Raw genomic sequence first — 23,981 nt, 5'->3', positions numbered from 1 at the left:
AACATGGCTGCATTTACACATTCCTGGTCAGCCGTAGTTTGGCTTACTGTGTCGATGTAAAGAGTGTATTCCACACTACTATACTTTGCTATCACAGCATTAATTAACTAACTAGTGTTCTTTTTAATACTGTTCCTGTACTTAAACAGGCAGCTTTATACATAAAAAAAAATCAAGGTTCAACCTTATTGCTTAGAATTTGTGGGTGCCAATTCATTATATTGTATTAGTCATACCGTCACCCTCATTTGCTTCTCTGAGTATTTTTAGGTACAGTACAGCAGCCCTTGTGTTTCTAAGTCTTTTAAAATCTGGTTCTTGTAGTATTCCCTGATGCCATTGTCTTCCCACAGTCTGTGGCTTAGACAGCAAACTGTGCAGTGTCTTTACATCCTCTGGAATGAAGGGCAAATAGGCTTCCCCTTTCTGCTATGTTAGAACTGTTCCAACACATTTTTTCTGGCTTTCTCTGCCATGTCCTTAAGAGATAATGGGCTCAAATATTTTAATCGTTTCTATTAGAAGGCTGCTGAGGCTCTCTGCAGACAATTGAGGGCCCCTTCTGTCATTACCATTGCACTGTAAGGAGGAATCATGTGACAGTTACTCCCATGCCACAATGTAATGTCTGAATCCTCAAACTGTACTTGATGAACTATCACCATGGCTACTTCCCATGCTGCTCCCAGATGTGGGGGCAACACTGGTGTGGGAAGAAGCTGTGGAGCTGACATTTCTCATGTGGTGCTGATGGTGGCGTTTTGTAACTAATACAGTGCTTGAAGAAGCGAAAGCTCCCATGCAGAGAACTTAATGTCAGAAGGGGGCCTTATTATAGGCTAAACTTAAAAATTAATGCAACAGCTAACCGGATAAATACTGCACCCTGTTGGCAGTTGCTTCTTTGAAATGAGGAATTGCTATATTTATCAATATAAAAGAACCTCCAGGACTTCCACTTAAGTACAAGAACAGTCAACGAATGCACAGCCTTTTGTACGAAAAGATCTTGAAAGGAAAGTTCAGCTGTGATCTTGCTAATGTACTGAATACAAAATGCCTATCTGCCTGAGAGATTCATACTGAGACTTTGGAGATTGTGAAGCCTTATCAGTGAAAAAGGACATATTCCTCTTTTGAAGCAGTGTTCTAAAAATAAAACTAACTTGCTACTTTATTTGATAAATGTTTGCAGAAGGTGGCGAGAGAGAGTGAAGCATTTGCTATCCCATCGGCATTCATATATAGATTTATTAAATTTGAGAAGAACCAGATGGTAAATAATGTAAATTGTTGACACTAGCTCAGATATACATGTTTGTATCATTAACAAAAATGAAGTAGTCAAGTAATGTTACTCTGTCATATTTTTAACTTTTGAACTCAGTGACCTTTGCAAACAACCCAAGTATCCTTCTAAAATTGTCAACAAAAAGTTTAACAAGCCTGACATGTCAAGCTAGTGTGTACAGTATTAACCAGATACTGTTCTGAAATTGGAAGCAACATATTTGATTAATGTGTTGGAGAATATTTCTCAGCCAAACCAAATCCAAGCTTCCTTCCTTCCTATTTGGTAGTTCTAGCTTTTGGATCATTTTGCAGGAGCCTTCGTGGTTGGTGTGAAAGTTTGAACAAATGACATGCTCATCTGCATAAAAAATAGAATCATAGGTCTTTCCCACTTGCACTTTGCGCACCCTGACCATCTGTAAGTCAGGCTTTGTTTAAATAAACTTGTGGCAATGATCAAGAGCCTGCCAGTAACCCTGGTACCATCCTGCTTCATGTTTGGGCCAATATGTAACCCTGTGGGATAGCTCAGTAAGTAGAGCATGAGACTCTTAATTTCAGGGTTGTGGGTTCAAGCCCCATGTTGAGCCAAAGATTCCTGCATTGCAAGGGGTTGGACTAGATGACCCTCGTGGTCCCTTCCAACTCTACAATTCTATGATTCTGTGTACACTGTGGAGTAGCATCTCTCGTACTCCCATGTCATGTAGCTCTCGTTAAGGAAAAATGCAAAAACTATTTGGGAGCATGGGATAGTGTAGGGAAAAGTATACCATTGTAAGAAAACTAGATTGGGGAGAGGTATTGGCAGAGAAATATAACCCTACTTTAACAGAGTGATGTGGAAATCAGCCCATGGAGTATAGTAACAATGCTAACTGCTGTAACATAAGCATCTGCCCTAAATATGTTTTGTCTGCTCACATGTGGAGAGGGAGAGGCAAAGCTTTGATATTGTCTAGGATTTGGCAAGATGTGACTTTCACTTTTCCAGCACATGCCCTTTCTTGCAGGCCAAAATGGAGTAGTACTGAACTCTTTGTACTCTGCTTCTAGAGCTTTCATGGATTTCATTTCAGTACCAAGGTTCCATTTATTTGGATCTGCCAGGAAGATAAAGGACATTGTGTTGCAATAATGAAGGAACCACTTAGATCTGGAACACAGTATTTCACAAAATGCAGCACTGTGGGGAAAAATATCAAAGTACACTAACATTGTATCTGGTTACAATTTGGTGTGTGTGTGTGTGTGTGTGTGTGTGTTCATTCATAACATTAGCAATTCTGAATATCTTTACAGATATCTTTGCAGCTTTCTAGCTGCATGAAAGTGATGAGAAATGAAACTACGATAAAAGTCAGAAATTCAGAATGCTTGTAGAGCTGATGGAATCTTTATATCCAAATCTGAGTCTGTATTCAGAGGTTGCACTCACAAAATTTGATTTAATTTCTGTTAATATTTTTTCTCTTGCAGATGGTTCTATGAAGTACTGGGGTATTCCAAGGCATCAAAATCTAACATCATCAATGGACTACTAATGACAATAACATTTTTCCTGGGGAGGATCATAGTCATCCCAATTTATTATGCCAAGGTTGCTGCTGAGGTAGGAACAGAAGCTTTCGACAGACTAGGACTTGCAGCTCAAAGCGCCTGGTTTATCTCCAGCATTATCTTGGACATCATGAACTTAAAGTGGATGGTCAAAATCACAAAGGGATGTTACAAAGTTATTTGTCTTATTGGACATGGAGAAGCAAAAGCTAATAAGAATGGCAAATATAACTAGAAGATTTTTAATGCAACAACCATCTATAATGGGAACTTTGGTTTCTTCGAAAGAACAATGCACACTTTTGCCATAAAAAACTCCTGTTAAGGGAAAAAAGGTATTACCTCTGTTCAATGTAGCCTTCCTCTTGGCACACTGCCTGGGCACCCAGGGCCACTTCATTTGAAGACTTGTAGTACATGAAATGGGAAACAGTAACATGCTGCATATACAACCTTGGTAGTGTGTTCTAAGCACTTAATAGACAAACAAACCTGTAAAGGAACAAACTTTTCTAGCAGTACGTTCCTATGAATTCTCACTCAGGTTTCTTAGACTAATGTGTTTTTAATGCCTGTGAATGTCAGGATCTTTGGTTTACATTCTGCTAATATGGCAACTTTCCTGGCATGTTTCTCTGCTTTCTTAATGTATGGTGTTCATAACTGAGGTTTCATCTTTTGACAACTTTTTTACATTTTTGCGAGAATTTTGCTTTGAATCTATAATCTTTTACTACGTTTTCTGCTGCCTTGTATGCATGCACATGATCTTTTCTAATTTATACAACTGTTTTACATAAACACATACCATAGAGTTTAGGGGTTCTTTTTCTTTTAAATCAATTACTTATATTGATTCTTTCTGTACATAAAGGAAAACTGCACCCCCCCCAAGGTTTTTGTTTTTTTAAAATATATGAGAATTCTAGAACATGCTTGCATGGTAAACAGTATGGACATAAGCAAATTCTTGCACCAGTGTTCTTTATCTGTCATGGCTATTAGAACCTATCTATGTTTTTAGTGTAGTGTCATATAACAAAAGGGGTGTGAACTACAGCACTGAAGCAGGAAAAAACTAATGAGTCTAGAACATGTGAATCTGTCACAAGAACTACTGTGCTTGTTAAGAAAAGTTTAAATTGTAGCTAATGCATTCATTTTCACTGACATTCTTATCGCTATCTTTTTTCTTTAAAGCAAGTTAAAAAAACATTGCTTTACTAAGTTTACTATTTAAAAATATGTATACGGTAAATGCATTTTATTATTTTCAACTTCGGAGCAGCTCTACAAAACTGAGAGGTTGATAGTTTCTTTCTAATGATAGAAACTTCTTTCTTCAAGTGGCTTAGCTCTCAACATATTTGCAAGAGCATGTTGCTGATGAACACTATGTAAAAAGGAAACACAAGAACAGATAATGGTAATCTACTTGTTTGCATTAATTTTACAAATGTTCTCTGCTATAGTGGCCTCCACTTTTATGGTGTATTATATTCTTGTGTTGATCAACTATTCAGTTGACAGGTCTTTGTCTGATTGTTATGAATACCATGTGTCATAATTTGCTAATAAGGTTGTGTTCATTTTCATGTTTGTGATGCAAATATGCAGGAGTATTGTAGAGAACAAGCTGTTTTCCTGTCCCTTTGTTTGTCCCTTTCATGGTCCCTAAAGTGTTAGTTCTTCCAGTATTTATTTGTGAACAAAGCCTGGTGCAAAAGGTTATTTGTCTTACATAACAAATAATAGCCTGTGGTTACTAGTTAGTATAGGTTTTTAAAAGTGAGTTATTACAACATGCAAATCCCCCTTTTCTTAGAGTGCTTCTAACTCCTTATAGCTTGCTAAATGTTGTTGGATTCATAAGATTATAATGACTGCTCTCAAAGGTCTTTTAAATTGCATTTTAAGTGTCATGACAATCAAGACAGTTTGGATCTGTTCTTCATATTAGTGTTATAATATTTTGTATATTTAATATAAACACAGAGGCCCTGTTCAGATACTCATGTTCATCCCTTGATAACTGTAACTTAAGTGTTGACTTGCATTTGTGAAAGATCATTGTAGACACCGTGAATAAGAGGGATAGAAATTTCCTGTCACCTCAGATGTAATGTTTGTCCATGGTGGCACTTTACATATTCAGCTTAGGCTCCAAATTATGAGAGATCAAGTGATATTCATGCATGTGTCATTCTCTTTCCTGGAGGCTTTTTTGAGTGTCTGGATAAGAAGCCTAGAAATTCAAATCATAAATATATTCAATTTTTCCTGGTAGAAACAGAAAGTTGCTAACAAACTTCTTTTTATAGTTTAGACTCATATTTTATGAAAAGACAGCTGTTAAGTGCAAGCAGTAACAATATTGGGTGCTGTTTAATCCTTCTAATTTGATTTGCCTCTTTTGATTGTAAACTGCCTTCTTTTAACACATTTGTTAACCATTACTTAGCTAATTTGGGTTATCCCTGAAACAAAATTGAACACATTTTAACTTTCTTAATTAAAAACTTTTGAAATAGCAATCCAATATTATGTGTTAAAAGAAATCATCCACTTATGCAGAATAGTGGAAGTAGCTTTGAAAGCTCTTCTTGCTTGTAGACAAACTTATCCTCAGATTGCTGGTTCAATGAAGTGTTATCCACAAGCTTTTCATACATACTCTACTTACTCATTTTAAATGTAGCTATTAAGCTGGACCCAGCAACTTCTTAAGCCAGGTTGGTATGCTTTCCATCCCCCACCCAGCAGCCATAGCAGAGTGGTATCTCCACAGTGCTACAATCACCTGGAAATAGTGACGGTGCTCGTCTTCATGTCCTTATCCCACATTTCTCTGGAATTGAGAAAATAACCCAGTTACAAATTGAAGCACAGTTGCTTATAGGGAAGTAGCAAGATCCTACTGAACTGCAAAGATCCATGTCCTTCAACTTGGCAGCTGGCTGACCACTGTCCCTTAACCAGACTCAGGATTTTTAAATATATCTATTCTTGCCCAATGAGTAGGCTAGCCCTAATTTGCTGTTGATTTTTTTGAGTTACAGATACAGATAGGTAGCTGTGTTGGTCTGCCGTAGTCAAAACAAAATAAATAAAAAATCCTTCCAGTAGCACCTTAGAGACCAACTAAGTTTGTTATTGGTATGAGCTTTCGTGTGCATGCACACTTCTTCAGAGTTTTCTGGGGGTAAGGGAAGGAATTTCAGTAGTTGCCCAAACAGTGTCATGTAGCAGATTGTGCTTGCAGAAGACCACTATTTATATATGTTGCAAATCACTTCAAAGAACACTTGCTTTGGGCTGGAAATATTTTATCAGTATTGTTTGCAATTACTCTGTAAGAGTGAATCACAATTGTGCTTATGCATAGTTTCTTTTCCATTAAAGTTGCAATCCTGTATTTACATATACAGTAGGTTCCACTGAACTAAGTGGCCCTTGCTTCTAAGTAGACATACATAGAATTGCACTTTAATATATTTTGGCTGTGTTGTGCTTTACATATTTTGGAATTTAAAATAACTTGATTTTTCTGGGCAGATGTGGTATTGTGGTATCTTATCAGAAAGTACAAGATGCATAATTGGAGAGTCCTCTTAATTTCACTACTTATTTATCACAGTTAAATCTTTTAAGCTGCTTTTTGATCCAGATATGCAATCATTGTATAGTCTTATTTCTTTGTTTGGATTTAAGTTTCCTTATATGCTTAGTATGAAGGAGTTGGAAAACTGAGGCATTGAGCAGCTTCTGTCATTATCCATTATTATATATACCGGTAGATCACTCTATAATGCCATCTTCCTTTCCTAATGTTAAAATATGTATCTTGGATCAAATGGGTTGGATCCAGAAGAAATCAGTTGCTACTGATTTGAGACTGAAGTTTAACTCGCTTAACCTGGATTCAACTCATTGTGTTTTACAACACTGTCATGTACAGCTGGGAAACTTTTACACTCTCAGAAAAGGAGTGGGGGGGAGGGGGGAGTAATACCGTATATCAGGGCCAAATAATGATTATTGAGTTGTATTTGTCCTTCAACATTATTTATTTTTCTCCAACATTATGATAATTCTTATGGAGAAAGTTGGTTTTCCTGACTGCACATATATTTGATGTCTGCAAGAGAGAAAGATGGCATGAGGACAAAAGAGGATGGTGAAGCCAGGTTCAGTGGAAGCAAGTGCCTCCTTTATTACTTTTCCATCTACTCTAAGCCTGGTGGCTTGCATCTGGGTACTTAGGACATTCCTTTATCCTCTGAGATAACAGCCAGGAATATTCCAGCAACTCCGTATGTGTTGCTTGATGGATGGTGAGAGTGGGGGTACAGCTTTTCAAGCTTAGAAAGCTGACTTTCCCTGCTGTGGGTAAAGGTGAAAAATACCCTATTGCCTCTTTTAAAATATGCTAGCATTTATAAATCACATTTTAAAGTCTAGCAAGTAACTTACTCAAACATTGATGTGGCCTAATGTATTGTAACTTAAAGGTTGTTGGTTTTTAAAGTCATCATTTCCTTGTTTAAAATATGGGTTAGAAGTTAAACCCAATTTCTTTTTTAAGGTTATCATCTCCATTTATCTTGGGTGACATATGAGTAGAAAATGGCACCTATACACCCTATAGCTGCTCTGAGAGAAGAATTACTAGCAGGAAGCCAAGATCACAGCACCTTCTTATGTGAGGGTCCGCCTATTAAATAAGCTTTGGATTCAAGCCCTTTATTATCTAATACAGATTCCTTTGAGCTTTACTATTAATGCATTCTGATACTGTCCCCCAAAATATTTGGAGAAATGATACTGTGAGAGTTAATGCACCGTGTAATGAAAATAGTAGTTCAGTATGCAGAAATAATGAAAGGTAATGTTACAGAAGCAGGGGAAGATTTTTTTGCTACACAGCAGAAACTTTTAATCAAGGCCAGTTAATTAAACATCCAAAGAACATGTGTGGGGTAGGGGCTTTGCATTTGTTTCTGGGACTGGGGACCCCATGCCACATTGCTGCTTTTAAAACTCAGATGAGTTTTTAAAAAGTTATTTGTGAACATTTTGCTTGCCATTTTGAAAAAAGAAAAATGAAACTTCATACATGTGTGCAAATCCTAAAGTAAATTGTTTGGATCTTGGTGAATTAGGCTGCAATCCTATACTCACTTACTTTGGCATAAGTTTCATTGAAATCAATGGGACTTGCCTTTGAGCAGGCATATATAGGGTTGTGCTGCTAACTGCTTTGAAAATCCTTTGAAATATTTACTTAAAATATGCCCTTTTGATGTCCTGCTTGAACAATTTTAAACCCCAAGATGGAATAATAAATATATTCTCTCATACCTGGTTGAAGGTGAGTTTTGTTATTTTGTACTATAATTAAAATCACGTATGCTAGCAGCACCATCTTCTTTAACCCTGCAAGGCAAATGAGCCTGATGGGAAAACAGAGATCATTTTATATTCATACTACTAATCCAGTAATAGCCTACAAATCATGCCTGGGGTAACACTGGCATTATGAAGTAGACCCTTATGCTGGTGAATTCCAAAATACAGAACCTGAGAATATATGTAATGTATACCTATGCTTTTGACTGCCTAATATTGTGGTCCTCCATTTTATTAAACATATCTCTGAGTAATCAAACTGTGGGTCAAATTAGGCATAATATGAAAGCTCCATGACTTTAATTCCTGACATTTTCTTTTTTTCAAAAAGGCAGAAGCAGAAACACTGATCAGGATTGAGCAAGGCAGGGGAGTTAACCTGTTTTGCCTGTCCAAATTTCTGCTGAATATGATCTCACACACGCCCCACAACTGTTTGCCCCAGCATATGGAAAAAAACACATGGGGTGATGTTTCTGAAAGTTCTTTATTTTTAAGTTGCAGCAAATATGTTCAGAGCCAGTGATTTCCAGCAGGGAAATACCATGAGAGCAGGTTATAACACCACCACCACCACTGTCTATTTTGGATCAGCCCCCCCCTCCCCCGGCCACAGCTGATTTTTTTAAGAAACAGATTTTTGAAGTTCTAGCCATAGAACTCCAACATCTCACCTAGTTTGACCCTCTTCCTGACAGGAACATGTTTGTGGGATTGTGTCTGTCAGTTATGAAATCTTAAGAGTTGTATCAAATTGTGTCTTGGAACAGTCTGATCCAGCAAAGTTTCTTTGAGAACAAAAAGTGGTGGAGGAGAGGTGATTTTTGCAAATTACGACATTCTCCTGTAGCTCAGCTTTAGGGACTGCAGCAGGGAACTCCAAGAGGAAATGGGGAAAATTTCCCCACCCCTTTTCTGATCCTGGAAGCATCCTCTGGATCAAAGAGCCTTCTTGCAGCAAAGGGACACAATCTGATACAATCTGTAAAAATTTACTACAAACTGAAGCAGATGTATAGTTAATGTAGTGTGTACTGCAGAATATATTTTTTAAAAAGCAGTTGCTACTGGTGCCCAAATTCTGAAGGAAAGTGTTCAGAAATCTGGTTCAAATAAATAGGTCACATTATTTTTAAGTTCATTTAAATGCTTTATAAAAATACAAGAACCAAATTTCTGTATTAGTTTTCACAGATTTTTTTCCAATCACACTACTGAAATAAGTATAATGAGATGCATTGCTGAGTTGTAAATCCATGCTGGAAAAGGGGTGCAATAGAATCTATGATATGGGGCCTTATTAAATCATAGCACAATGTTTGATAAAGGCAGCACTGAAAAGTCCTTTACAGGGATGGAATAAAGATGATGGGCTATGAATCCTATTGCACTACATTGAAAGCCTGCAATATTCTTGATTTGATAGCCCCATAATGATAATGGCACAAAAGAGTGAGATAGCACTATTGACTTTATAGGGTGGTCAAACAATTTGTGAACTTTAACATTTGCTTGAATATTTTTAAATGTTGCTTGTGATAGGCGTAGAAATGAGTTTGCTCTTCAGTGGTATTTGAAAGCCTTGCTGTTTGTGTAAATTTGTGTAGGCTGCTCATGTTTGAGGTATATGCAATAATGTCTAAGCAATAAGTTGCATGTGTATTCAAGGCACTGGTAAATAAGAATAAAGGAAGAGAATGCAGTATTTCTTGGAATTTCTTCATTCAAATTGTGTGTACTATGTTAAGTAAAACAGCCTACTCCTGTTATGACGAACAGGAATGACTTGGTACTCATTGCCAGCTTCTGAATATGGCTACTTTATAAAAAGGCTTGTTTCCTGTGGGAAAGGAGTAGCCAGAATTTTCTTCAGCGGACAATTTTTAAAATTATTGTATATACAAGCCTAACACATTGTGAGGTAGAATGAGATGGCTGCCTCGTGTGGCAGAATTAAGATACTATAAAAAAGTAATAGCGACCAGCTAAGTAGATTTTTTATAGTGAAGTGTGAAAAGTTATCTTCTATATTGTGATATGCTCTTACAACCAAATATAATACATTTGGTTACATAAACATGATAATTGTGGACCCACAACAAGAGTTGCTGTGTATCAATGCCCCTCCAACAAATCTGGAACAGGAATCTTGTAGTGCTGCTTGGAACATGGGGGGGGGGGGTTGAGGGGTGAGGAAAGGGTGAAAGGTCATTTTCTGTATATTTCTCCTGGAATGTTTTTCTGCTGTGCTATAGCACTAAAGTGGTTGGGTTTGCTGTATAGTGATAATGAGAAGATTTCTGAAAAGTGAAAATGATTTCTGTTCCATTCCTCTCCTGTGAAACCTCACTATACTGTGTGAGACCTTTTTCCTTATAGCAGTGATTAAGTGTGTCATCAGATATCCTTTCTTCGTGCTGATTTTGTGAAAAATGAGAGGTCTGGGATGTGTGTCCAAAGGCTCTGGAAAGAAGATCTTTAATATCAAACAAGTTGTTTTGAGGTTTGCTTGTTTTTTAATGTGATGTTACACCCATAGTGTCCACAACCTTAGAATTGCACATGTATGGTACTTTTTTGTCTTAATACGTCTGCCAGTTTGATTTTGTGTGTGTGCCATTTTGAGTTCAAAGTCAGAATACACTGAATACTCAACAGTTGTTTCCTCCCATCTATTAAGACGGGCCTATAAATATATATATATATTATTGTATGTGAAGCATTTTTATCCTGCTTTTCAGGATGGTTTCCATTGCATCTAACAATAAAGAATATAACAGCAACAGCCAATTTAAATCCATTCACGGAACTAAAATAATTACAACAAAGCAGCAACACTGAAAGCAGAGAACTTCAGTAAGGGCATTGAAGTTATAATCAGAAATCCAGGTTAAAACTTTATTCATTAAAAGTGCTTGCAAAAAATGAAGCAGAGTCATCCAAGTGTCCTTTAGGAACTAATTTTACAACTAAGAAAGTTGTATCTGCTGACTTCAGAAGGCAGGACACCTTGTGCAGGCCTGACCTAAGTGGTTGTTCCCTCAGTGTGCAGTGTTCATAATTTTTATATCATTTCTGGTTGTTATGCCACTCCATTATTCTACATCTGTGGATTTCAAATGTTTGCAGAACCTTCTTCCACATTTACTTGTTTGTTGATGAATTGTTGTGTGACTTCCACACAACTCCTGTGCCTCTTGCAATCAGTTCCTGGGAATGTTTGAGCCACATACATTGTTCATGTGGGATGCTAGTCAAGCCTGTTGAGTATCATTAACATACCTTGCATGAACTGAGGATGTATGTAATTCAGTAGGCAGAGCCATTATTCCCTCTGCAGCTGCTTCTACTTGCAAAGTTAGTAGCAGTAGGCAATCTTGTCATTTTGTCTACTCATTTGAACATTTTTAATAGCAGCATTATCGTTCCATGTGGACATAATAAAGCAATACAATAATATGACTGTAACTACTGGCATTTGTTTTTCTATGAGCCACTTAGTTCATTCTTTTTCTGTTCTCACTTGCTATTCTAGAATTTAGATCTGTATAGCAGCACTGAATAAACTGATAATTCTTTTTCATAGTCTCCAATTGTTAGAAACATTAGGAGAAATGGATAAACGATTTCTACAGATGTTTAAAGCTACGTACTGGACTATAAAGCTTAATTGTTTTGTGAATCTGAGAACTTAACGTGCCAAAGCAATAAGAGATGTGATACAATTAAATATTGCTTTACTGTAGAAAGCAACATTGTAAGTGCTTTTGTAAACAATATTATTGATTATACATATACAGACTAATTTCTGTGCGCTTAATGAAATTCACTGCAGTCTACACAAGCTAATGGCAGTTTTATTACCTGCCATAGTATTAAACTTGTTGCTGCTGCAAACTAACAGAGCACTATTTTACAATGTATAAAGGACACACACACAATAATAAATAAAATGCTAGTAATACTCTGAATTATCGGTAAGTAGCTGAATTTTTCAGGGTTGTCAGATAGTTTCATTTTTCATTTTAACAGTTGTAAAAATGTGTTGGGTACCCTATCTGTTCCCCAGTTCATTCAGTGCCACTTGTAAAGCTAAGTTCCGATTAAAGGACTGAGGTGGTGTTTTTCTTTACCTACCAGAATGGTGGTTCTTCCAGAATGGATCATAATTTTAATTGATCTGTCCACAGCACTGATGCTGAACTGCTAGCGGAATAATATCTGAGATCAATATGTATTTTTGCCTGTTCAGTTATTTCCTTTTTTAAAAAAGTTAATTAATTTGGTGCAAGGTTTTGCATACTTTAGGACAGGCTTCCTCAACCTCGGCCCGCCAAGATGTTTTTTGGCCTACAACTCCCATGATCCCTAGCTAGCAGGACCAGTGGTCAGGGATGATGGGAATTGTAGTCTCAAAAAGATTCTAGAGGGCCGAGGTTGAAGAAGCCTGCTTTAGAATTTCACAGCCTTTCCATTACTGGTGGAAAAACTTCACAGGTGGGCAACCTGCGGGCACCTGCAAACGACCTGTTGTTGCAAGGAGGATCTGTCCTTCCTGCCTTCCGCTGGGCAGGGAGGGAGAAAGAAAGGGGGTGGCAACAGAAAGAGAGCAAAAGGAAGAAAGGAGGTTTTAGAGGGAGAAGGGTGACCTCACCTACTCTCTGTTCTGTCCTTGGCCATCACGGGGAACGCTGTGGTCGAAAGTTTTCAAATCCTGGCCACTTCAGCACCAACAGGTGTCACACTGGAACAAATAAAATAGCCACTCTTTTCGGTTTTGCATTTCTTAGGATTCAGCAGAGCTAAGGCGCAATTTGTTCCACCAGGGACGAGCTGCTGTTTAGATTTCAGCCACGTCTGGGGAAATCTGAAGAAAGGGGTGGGGGTTCGCATGTGGGGATCCAATAAATCCAAGATGTGTGTGCCTGTGATCCAGTATAAATAGGGGACGGCGTGGTTATCCAGTCAGCATCGACTAGTAAATGAAGAGGACCCTATGGATTAAATGACTGACACGATAAAGCACCTTCTGCCCCCTGGTCACCACCATGCCTTGATTTCCTCACGTGAAAAGGGACAATGATCGAGCTTACTCGCCTTGAACCCTCTTTGACATGGGAAGCTAAGCGCCATTGGCTAAGCTGTGAGGTTTATAGTTACTCCATGGAGAAGGAAAGGCACTCTTAGCATGCTCTGTGCTATTATTTATACTTTCCCCCCTTTCAAAACGAAGACTGAAGGCGGGAAGAGAAACTGTTCTCCTCACGCCCGGAGCTCCAGACGGGAGAGAAGCGGCCTCTGCGGTTACCGTGGAAACGAGGAACCTAACGTCTCTCGCACTCCCCCCACCCTCGCGCCCTCGCCTTTTGAATTCGCGGAGCGCTGCGCTCCAGGCCCCGCCCCCTTCCCCACCCCTCCTCACCTCCCGCACGCGCGCACAAACCATTCTCCCCACCCGCTTCTTAGTTCAGTCCCGTTGGCCCTTTGAGCTCCGCCCTGATCTCGCAGCGTCGGCTCTCGCGAGACGTGGGTCGCATCTCGTGACTGGGGCTCCCGAGGAGGTCGAGGAAACGGGTAAGTGGCAGTTGTCCTCCCCTCGCCACCGGTGAAATTCGGGTGGGTGTGTAGTGGCGTGTCACGCGCCTTGCGTGACAGGCATCCGGGCTCCGCTGCGCGTTGTGGGCGGCGAGGCCTTCCCTCTGAGGGAGAAGCGCCCTTCAGGCTTTCCCCACTGAACGCATGAGCTGGTTTTGGTGACCAAGGAGACACCCCCCACCTTGCATAAGTCCAGCTCCCCATCTCATGGCCCCGGCCTTCTCAGGCCGCCCTGGTCTGCCCGTGTTATTGTGTGAAGGCTCGGATGTGGCTGCTGATGTGTGTGCTACCCCATGTCCCTGCGTATACAGCTCCCCCTAATGCATTGCATTGGTCTTATAACCGTCAAGGACCCCTGCAAGGTGACCCTGAGCAGATCCTCCTAAAAGCCGGAAATCCAGGTTATCATTCTGCGCTTTCCCTCCTTTCCTAATAAAATACAGTGGTACCTCGGGTTACATACGCTTCAGGTTACAGACTCAGCTAACCCAGAAATAGTACCTTGGGTTAAGAACTTTGCTTCAGGATGAGAACAGAAATCGTGCAGCCGTGGTGCAGCGGTAGCAGGAGGCCCCATTAGCTAAAGTGGTGCTTCAGGTTAAGAACAGTTTCAGTTTAAGAACAGAACGAATTAAGTACTTAACCTGAGGTACCACTGTACTAAAATTAGCTAAATCATTGATCCTTTGCCAGCCTTCACATGGCATCTCCAAATGCTGTCGGGCTACCTCATCTTGGAAGCAGCAGGATAGAAAAAAGTCACAGAATCACACAATTGTAGAGTCGGAAGGGACCACGAGGGCCATCTAGTCCAACCCCCTGCAGTTCAGGGATCTTTTGCCCAACGTGGGGCTCGAACCCATGGCCCTGAGATTCAGTCTCATGCTCCACTGACTCAGGTATCCCAGGTATGCAGTAGTTGTATTCTGGTTTTGACCTTTTAAACTGCCATGTGCTGGACTGGACAAAGAACCTTGTTACTTTTTCACCTCCTGTTCTCTATTTAGAGTGAGAAAAAGAAATCCCCTAAGAGGTGTCCTGTTTCTCCCCTCCTTTTTGAGGCCTTCAGGTCTGTGGGGTGGCTAGCGCCCACAGGAGATGGAAGCTTGAATGGCAGGGAGAACAACGGTAAGTGGAGCTAGAGCCAATGACAAGTGGAACCAAACAGTTCTAGTTTTGTTCCCATCCTCCTTGATAAGTTCAAGGGCAACACAGACTAAGGCGGAGGAAGCTGACAGCCACTGTCACCCATAAGACTGGTTGTAAGAAGGCAGGCAGGTGGGGACAGACTGAGGCTCAATCAGTGACTGCCTGAAAGCGCTTGGACATGGACAGGTGTGCATGTTACCAAATTCCTGTCTCATGTGGAAAATCTAGTTATGCAGTCACTGCATGAAATGCTCTTGAGAGTGTCTTGCCATTGAATCCTTTGGTGAAGCCCCCCCTCTGCCTCTGTGTAGGAATATTAGTAAGACTCGAAGTACCTGAGACATTTCACCCCCTGTAAATTTCAAAGATGGGTGTGGAAAGTAGGTGGAAGTGCAGCTGATGGTTCCTGGTTTATATTTACAAGCATCCCCGCACTTAAAGGTATCCCTGCCCATCAGGGCCAGTCGTGACCGACTCTAGGGTTGCGCGCTCATCTCACTCAGGCCGGGAGCCGGCGCTGTCCGAAGACACTTCCGGGTCACGTGGCCAGCGTGACTAAGCTGCATCTGGCGAGCCGTTTACCTTCCCGTTAGAAAGCGGTCCCTATTTATATACTTGCACTTTGACGTGCTTTCGAGCTGCTAGGTAGGCAGGAGCTGAGACCGAACAACGGGAGCTCACCCCGCCGCGGCGATTCGAACCGCGACCTTTCAATCGGCAGGTCCTAGGCTCTGTGGTTTAACCCAGAGCACCACCCGTGTCCCGCTATCCCCGCACTTACACAGGGGTTATGTTCCAGCCCCCCATGTGCATAACTGAAATCACTTAAAATGGGGAGCACCCCACTTTAATAGGGGGGCATGTGGTGAGGAGGAGAGAGAGAGACTTATGTGTGCTGCCAAGGCTGCTGCCCAATGCACCTTCCCTTGTTCAGAGCTGCTGCCTGGAAGTCACTCAGGGTCTCTGTCCTATTCTGAGCCTTCTCTCACTTGGGGCCACTGTCCTGAGTCTTCCCTCCAGTATTTAATATCCGTTATGGCCATTCTTCATACCTGACCATAACTATGCACTTTCAGTCTCTGAAATTATTGTTCTTAGAAAGTCACCTTTCTGGTTTTGTTTCTTCATTTTTCTAGTAAATAATACACTGTATTAATATGCTTGACTTTGCATTTCAGATGCCCTGTCAAATCTGGTTTTAAGGACGAGGTTGTCATGGGTTCATCTGCATCTTCTCCATCAATTGCACTCCAAGCAAATGTATCAGAACAGCCTCAGGCTGTGCCTTCACAATGTCCAATGCACCAGAAGAACATGGAAGGTAATTGCTCACTCAACTAAACAACCTAAGCATGTGAAAAATGATTCTAAAATTGCTTCAAAGAGGCTTATTTAACAATAAGAATAGGTTTCCACATTTTTGTTGGCCTGGTAAATATGAGAACTCCCAGCAGCCTTGCTGCTACAGAGGTGGGTGAAGTTTGCAAAGTTTCTATGTAGTTCTCCCCTTCTCCTACACAAAGGTTATTAGAGTGAAGGGTGGTGATTGTTTAGCCTCTGAGGTGGCTGAAATGCCTCGGCTATACCAGGCCAAATGAGCAAGGCTCTGCCAGTCTTTTCAGCTTGAGTAAGAAAAGGTGGGTTGGACAAGGGTAGTGTCTTTGGAATCAAGGTGTCTGGACCATGCTAGAAATGTAGGACCAAACCAACAAGCTTGGAGCTGGAAAGGGAAGCAGTGGGGTATCTCTTCCCTTGTATGAGGTTTGCGACAAAGGGAAACGGGGTCGCGGCAATCAACCGTTTGGCTTGGCTTCCAAGGCCAGGCAGTATTTGTGGACCCAGAGCTAATATGGCTGGTTCTTTAAGCCCTAAATGTGTGGATGTTAAAGCAAGAGAGGTTTTTTCCGTTGGGATTTTTTTTTCCTCATTAAGAAGCTTCTGAATTCAGGCTAGACATTCTTATTAGCCAACATTAGAATTCTTATTCGATCTTCTCATTATGATAACTTATTTATTTATAAGGTTCCCTACCCACCTCTTCATCTTAAGTTTACAGCATTACAATATGCAATTATAAAACATGCAATACTGTTTCTGATGAAAGCTTCATAATGAAGATGCTAGACACACTTTGTGGGGAGGGATTTCCACAATTTAGGGAAGAAAGCTCTCTCTTGGACTGCCATTCCTCACAATTCTGAGGGTGAGGCAATACCAAGAGAGCCCACTCCTAACACCCAAGAATAGTGATGGAGATGATCCTTCAGATATTTTGGGTCCAATCATTAGGACATTAAACATGTCGCCTGGCAACTAGTGCAGCTGTTGTAAAACAGAAGTTATATGAATTCTAAATGGAACCCTAGCTAGTAATCTAATGAGAAAAAACAATCTTCATGAATGACTTTTCCATTGCAGCTACAGAAGAGAAATACAGGACATTTATTTTCATAAATCAAAATGTGAACCAAGGTCCCAATCCTAACTCTGGCTGGGCTTCAGCAGGGCTTAACAGAATAGTTAAACAACCAACACAATCCTACCACTTGTGCTTGATAGGAAAAGGAGGTTGTTTCGGTATATCAGTGGCAGGGGATGTGCAGAAACGAGGGCTGGATCTTACGGCTTGTTGAACTGGCTTAGGATCTATTTTGATCCTCCTCCTTCTTTGGCGATCACTCGTAGCCGAGTAAGATTGTCTTCCATGGGTTCCCTAGCTCTGGAACACCCTGTTACAGGACTTTACATTGGCTGCTGCCAGTGGCAACTTCCACCTATTCATGCTTTTAGTAGGTTGGGACCTCTAGCAGAACAGCCTTCCTGCCAGTGAAGCCTGGCATAGCCAGGCAAAGCTGTGCAGAGAGACATGCTTGTTTCATTCACCTGTCTCTGTGCCTCAGGGTATATTGTGCTGCAGTATAAATACTGACTTACAAAATACATTTCCATTCACACTATATCAAACTGTATAAATAGAAGCATGAATAAAGTTCAAATTAAGGGCACAGTGAACTAGATCATTTGCCGTTAAATTCATATTCTGCTGCACAAAATTATGGTTTGTTTTGTTTCAGGTTGTCCAATGAATATGCAGTCAGCTGGCAGTCTTAGTGAGAACCAGAGCTATCCTGTTCCTGCGCATCAAGAAAGAGCATACGAATATGTGGAGTGCCCTGTGAAATCTCAAACACATGAGAAGATTGATCCTAGCAATATGGTAGCCTCAAAAGTCTTTTTCCTACTTTGCTGCTATCAAATATAAAAGTGATATTTTAACATTATTACGAGGCCAACAAGAATTCTAATATGTTTCTGCTGCAACTTTTAAGAGTAATGCCTAAAAACTTGGTATTTCATGTTGGAGACATCTGTTAACGTAACTGAACTGAGATTACTTTGAGCTGTTTATCCTGTAGTGCAGAGTATCACCCTGTCTTCAGATTGAAAAGGCAGTCACCCTGAATATTGCTTTTTAATATTGCAGTATTGCATTTGGCTGCTCTCAACAATAGACAGTAGCCATCAAAATATAATTTTCTCTATATCTGCTGTTTATGAAATTGTCAGGCTGATAGCGTTACTTCTGTTCAGTTTATCATTTTTGCAAGCAAGTTAGAACATTTGTGACAGGCATAGTATTGTCTCTGTATTAATTTAAGGCCATTCTGACTGTAAATATAGTAATCTTGACTAACACCTGTAGAAAGTGAAAGCTTCAGCCTTTCAGATCCTGCCTTCCTTTGTTCTTCATCCAGTAATATTTATTAAAACTAATATCATCTCTGTTATCGTTCCCCTTTGGACACCCTTTCCTTTCCTACCAGGGACATGTCTGTCAATATCCTTGGAGATTTGATGAGTTGTTTTTAAAATGCTAATCATCTGCTCAGTTTACTTACTTGCATTAACTTAGTTCCTTTTTAACTTGAAACATACGAATTGAATGCAGGGTGGTATAGAAATGTTTAAAAGATTTTTTTTTAATTAGTAAAGGGCATCCACCCTCCTGGTTTCAGAGCCTTTGAATCTCTGCATCCTAAGGCTCAAAAAAGAAGGTAGTGTGAAAAGCCAACCTCAGAAGTATAAAGCATGAATAAAACAATTTATAAATAAATGTATAGGGTGGAATTCAACAATCCTCTCTACCAATTGCTCTGTCTGGGCAACTGTTCCAGACAGAACAACCTGCCCCTTCCCCTTCTCTCCTTTTTGGATAGCAGGTTGGGAAGAGGAAGGAAGCCTGTTGTGCAAGTGGAAGTCCTTGCACAGGGCTTCTGCTGTCAGGGCTGCTTTACTGAATCTTTCCCATAAAGTCTGTTTTTTAACAGTTCAGAATTCTTGCTTTCAAATGTTAAGTAACTCCTGAGTTGAACAGCAAGTAACCAATGTGTTGGGTCATTCAGAGTACTCTGGACAAAACGCTCTTCTTTGAAATGTTTGACTAAATGAAACTTGCTCTTGTTAAAGGATGCCTTAAGTAGAGTAGGTGAGAAGCATACCTGGAGTGAGGGAAGTTATCACTGAAGATATGGTTCTTTACCCGCAGAATATCCACTGTTCTTATTTCCTGCTCCTTCTTATTTAGATGCCAGCACCTAATCAGCTACCAGCCCCCGATCAACCATTTCCATTGTCTACAGTGAGAGAAGAGTCTACTATTCCTAGAGCGTCTTCTGAACAAAAATGGGTTTATCCCTCAGAGCAGATGTTTTGGAATGCAATGCTTAGAAAAGGGTAAGTGAATTATAAATTAAGTACAGCATCAGTTTGCTGACTAGCCTGAGGATGCAGGTACAACAAAAAGTGCACTGAAATCACCCTGCTCGTGCTTCTCATCCTCTCAGATTAACTGTAACCTGTCTCAGCACACCTGGGATTTAAGGTGGATTTATAAACATCCAGGTGTTCATCCATTGCCTCTCCCATTGCTCTCTTCATTTTATTCACCACCCACCCCCTGAAATATATTTGAGGCTGTGCCTGTGCTGGCTCATTTATTTATTTGAGTAACCACTTGATGTTGCTATCATTAAATATTAACATACAGGTGTGAACAGGGCCTAGTTAAGTTTACAAAGTCCTGTGTACACTTATCTGTGAGTAACCCTGTTGAACACAGGGACATAAGTCTGAGTAAATATACATAGGATTATGCCGTCAATCAGTCTGCCTGGAAGCTATGCTTAAGCTCTCAACTTTCCTTTTTTTAACCATAGTGTATGAGCATTTGATTCTAGACATGACTATAATGCAGACTTTCTAAACTACTGGCAGTTGCGTGATTGAGCAAAAATGTCTTCAAGATTTTTAGAAGTTAGGCAACTATGGTAAAAGACTAAAATGTGCAGGTGGTATAGCATGCATCTTTCAGCCCCCTGAAAATCTGGAGGGTTTTGGGTACCCTTGGGAGCAGTGTGAGTTGGGGCTGTAGGGGAAATCACACCTTCTGCCTGTGGGGATGATGTCCATTTAGCAGAGCAGGAGGTTCCTCTGGATTAGAGTCTGCAAACAGAAGGAGCTGATGGAACCAACCCATTAAACTTACGCTTTTTGACTGTGCTTTGAAGAAAAGGCCCACGGTCTGTTATGCAAACACCGAGTTTAGCTGAAAAATGAAGAAGCCTACAAAGATTTACCATCACAGCAAAAAATAGGCAAGTAGTATATTACTGAAACTTAGTGCTGTTGGCATATTTGAGTTTTGTGCCAGCCTGGTAAATAGCACCTCTACTTAGTTATTTCTTTGTTCAGTGGAGGAAGGGCAGAGAGATAGGGAACTTGATTTCAGTCAAGTAGTTCCCCCTCGCCCAGTAAAATAAAGACTTGGAACTCCACAGTTCCCCTCTGATTCCTCATTTTTCAATATTGCTTTCTGTAGATGGAGATGGAAAGATGATGACATAAAACCTGAAGATATGAATAATATAATCAAGATTCATAATCAGAATAATGAACAGGCGTGGAAGGAAATTTTAAAATGGGAAGCACTTCATGCAAGGCAAGTACAGCAACAATTTATATTCACAGTTTGATACGGTATCTTGTAATAAAAGATATACAGGTGAGTTTTTGTTTTCTCATAGTAATTCTAGGTTTTGTGCATTTTCATGTTGAAAGGAAATATATATGGAATTGAGAAGTTGGTGCAGGTCTTTCATTAACATGATTAGGCTTTTTTTTACTTTCAGAACTAATTTTATCCTTTTTAACTTTCTGAACCATAGAGGTCAAATAACTCACAGAGACTGTTGAAAGATGCTTTGGGGTTCTGCAGTTAGCATCTAAAGGTCACACTAGATGAGGTAGTTTTGTGAGTTCAATTAACATGACAATTTTTTTGTTACATAAATAGTAGCCATGCAAAGCCTGCCACAGCCCTGACAAAAATTGCTTCTCTGAAGCTGTATACAATTAAAGGGAGAGAGAGGTGTGTGTGTGTGTGTGTATGAATGAGAAGTAAAAAAAAAAGGGGGGGAATCTGCTGCCTTTGACACAGGAAGGTGTGATCTCCACAGAATAAATGTCATTTTATAATTTCATTTTGCTGTTGTGAAATTGAAGTTAAGAAATGTATAGTTGTATGGTGGACAAATTTAAGTCACAAACAAATACTTCTTAGTCCTTTTGACTGCAATTGTTTAGCCTTGATTGCTGATTATGTGTTTCTAAAATTGCCTTTAGGGAGTGTCCATGTGGACCAGCACTTATTCGGTTTGGTGGTAAAGCGAAGGAGTACTCGCCAAGAGCCAGAATAAGGTCTTGGATGGGGTAAGCCGTATAGAGCAGATTGCTTTCTATTTTAAAAACAAAAAGTCTTAAAATTTGGAATCTTTGTGTTTAACAGAATGGGACTTGAACGAGGCGGGTCTTTGTTAAGATACCTTAACATGTTTGCAACATGTGACATATGTAATGATTGATATACAGTTGGACTACTTTTTAAAATTCAACAACATTAAAACTTTTATTTCTTTCTAGCTATGAACTACCTTTTGATAGACACGATTGGATTGTTGATCGCTGTGGAAAGGAAGTTCGATATGTAATTGACTATTATGATGGAGGAGAAGTAGATAAGAACTATCAGTTCACCATTTTGGATGTCCGTCCGGCTTTTGATTCCCTAACTGCAGTATGGGACAGGATGAAAGTGGCTTGGTGGCGTTGGACTTCATAACTAAATTTGCACGGTATGAACAGTTACACTATTTGGGCAAAGTGGTGCTGCCCTAACTTTGGACTTTAATAAAAGTTTATGGTGACTTAAGTCAACAGCATTCTACTTTCCATTGGAGGACAAATTACATTTATTTAAACAAGCCTCTCATTAAATAATACAGTGTGTGAGTTGTCCAACAGTGTTGACCTTTCAGAAAAACTCTATGGAAACATGCTCAATAAGGAATATGGAAGGTACTCAACTAGTGAATGTATTATATTAGTGCTCTGAAATGGGAGAAGCTGTAATCTTAGTGGACGAGCAATTACAACCTTTTAACAGCGATAACATAAAACCTGAAAGATGAGTACATAAACTGTTTTGAAATTATATCTTTTGCTGTAAAAAATAAAATGACATTTAGTCTTTTAAAATCCACAAAATCCTTTTTGAGTGACTTACATACTAAAATGTCCATAGATTTTATATTATACTGAGTGTATACGCTCTCAAGGTAACCATGATTCATGCACAACCATATGTGTAACTGACTCAGTTTAAAAACAATCAGAAGTCATCTGAATCAACAGCATTCATATCCTGCCTTTTATATTAAGCTGAAATTAAGGTGGCGCTTGGCTAATTAAGTTGCTCTTCTGAAAAAAAAATGCACTTACGTCGGAGTGTGGTTCTGTATTTACCCTTTTAAGAAGAAAGGTGTCTTAAAACATATCAATGCCAAAGTTAGTTATGCAGTGCAAAAATGTATTGTTAATGGAACCGCCTTTAAAACATTTCATTTAGTTTGATGAATGTAGGCAAAAATATTGCTTTCCAGAGATGACAGCATTTGCCACTAAATCCAAACTTACACATAAATAAGTCTTTCAGCTTGTGTTGGAAATGTAACAACTGCTCTCAAGTTAAAACCTGAGTGTACCATTTCCCTGTTCAGATGGCTGCAGACAAGTCACTTGACCAATCGTAGGTGCAGTTGAGTTGATAACCATTCTATACCAGCGCTGCTGGTTGTATCTAGGAAAACACAATAAAAGTTATGAGGATTGCACACTCAGTTTGTCCTTCTCACCTCCCCTCCTTTTGGCTTTAAAAGGACAGAGCACAAGGACAAGCAAGGTGAGTGAAGACAGAGTTGGGTGATTCACTCTTGTATAATTGTTTGCAAGGCTGTTGTACACATCCCTTGCAAGAATATTCTTCAAGAGCCTTTGAATAAAGAAGGAATTATTCGCACAAAAAATAAAGATATAATAATAATAACAAAGAGGAATTTGGGGGGGATGCTGCTAGGGAGAAAACCATGATAGAATATTATTATTATTATTATTATTATTAATTGAATTTATATACCGCCCTATACATGGGGGGTCTCAGGGTGGTTCACAGAATAAAATCAAGATATAAAACCACAACACACACACACACATTGATTATTAGGATATCAAATAATGTTTTTGTTGAAGGATCTATATACTCAACATTATTCAGAATTGATTTGCTAAATTAAATCATCTTGGAATTGTGTTTGAAAAAGCATACAGGGTAGGTATAAAACAGCAAGGAGTATCTATATAGATATGTAGATGCAATAATTCTACCTCTTGACATGCTGAATGTTGCATCTTAATTGATGCTATTCAAGGAATATTGGCATGTCTACAAGATGCACTTGCTGTCCAATTATCCATAGTTCTGGTGTGTGTACATTTATCTTCGTTGTATATAGATGAATTCAGTTACATGTCAACTGCTTCATAGGTGTGTCTTTGGTTTTAATAAACTATTTTTTACTTTA

The 23,981-nt window shown here is 39.6% G+C and overlaps 2 protein-coding genes and 1 long non-coding RNA gene across 13 annotated transcripts in view; 2 read left to right on the top strand and 1 right to left on the bottom strand.

Moving 5' to 3' along the window:
• Positions 1-3,191, top strand: part of LOC309371525 (TLC domain-containing protein 4-B-like) — a 30,812-nt gene extending 27,621 nt beyond the window's left edge. For all 5 annotated transcript variants that reach the window (XM_081914313.1, XM_081914310.1, XM_081914314.1 and 2 more), the window contains exon 7: positions 2,773-3,191. In XM_081914313.1, the coding sequence (XP_081770439.1) occupies positions 2,773-3,088 (316 nt within the window). In that variant the 3' untranslated portion in view covers positions 3,089-3,191. The remainder of the gene's footprint in view (positions 1-2,772) is intronic.
• LOC309371542 lies at positions 1,220-13,755 on the bottom strand. 5 transcript variants are annotated; one of them, XR_014169169.1, is made up of 4 exons: positions 13,685-13,755; positions 12,917-13,006; positions 3,196-11,522; positions 1,220-2,396 (listed from the first exon to the last, which is right to left on the bottom strand). It is a non-coding gene; the product is annotated as an uncharacterized lncRNA (long non-coding RNA). The 5 variants fall into 5 exon arrangements; XR_014169170.1 differs by lacking the exon at positions 13,685-13,755 and adding an exon at positions 12,396-12,468 and having other exon boundaries at positions 12,917-13,561; XR_014169171.1 differs by lacking the exon at positions 13,685-13,755 and adding an exon at positions 12,396-12,465 and having other exon boundaries at positions 12,917-13,561.
• On the top strand, positions 13,731-23,981 carry HCCS (holocytochrome c synthase). 3 transcript variants are annotated; one of them, XM_081914307.1, is made up of 7 exons: positions 13,731-13,836; positions 16,185-16,327; positions 18,081-18,223; positions 19,592-19,740; positions 20,885-21,004; positions 21,688-21,774; positions 21,985-23,981. In XM_081914307.1, exons 2-7 carry the CDS (start codon positions 16,222-16,224, stop codon positions 22,181-22,183), a joined length of 804 nt encoding a protein of 267 aa, XP_081770433.1. In that variant the 5' UTR covers positions 13,731-13,836; positions 16,185-16,221; the 3' UTR covers positions 22,184-23,981. The 3 variants fall into 3 exon arrangements, with proteins under 3 accessions (XP_081770433.1, XP_081770434.1, XP_081770435.1); XM_081914308.1 differs by having other exon boundaries at positions 20,885-21,008; positions 21,692-21,774; XM_081914309.1 differs by lacking the exon at positions 13,731-13,836 and adding an exon at positions 14,234-14,258.

Source organism: Podarcis melisellensis (assembly GCF_964234715.1).
Source record: "Podarcis melisellensis genome assembly, chromosome: 6".
NCBI lineage: Eukaryota > Metazoa > Chordata > Lepidosauria > Squamata > Lacertidae > Podarcis > Podarcis melisellensis.
The sequence above is the reverse complement of the archived record's forward strand: the minus strand, read 5'-3'. Positions and strand labels throughout refer to the sequence as shown.

Excerpts from the sequence above, each read along its gene's own strand:
- HCCS (XM_081914307.1), top strand. The coding sequence starts at position 16,222 with ATGGGTTCATCTGCATCTTCTCCATCAATTGCACTCCAAGCAAATGTA. Across the intron at positions 18,224-19,591 it reads AGATTGATCCTAGCAATATG|ATGCCAGCACCTAATCAGCT; the intron begins GTAGCCTCAAAA and ends CTTCTTATTTAG. Across the intron at positions 19,741-20,884 it reads AATGCAATGCTTAGAAAAGG|ATGGAGATGGAAAGATGATG; the intron begins GTAAGTGAATTA and ends TGCTTTCTGTAG.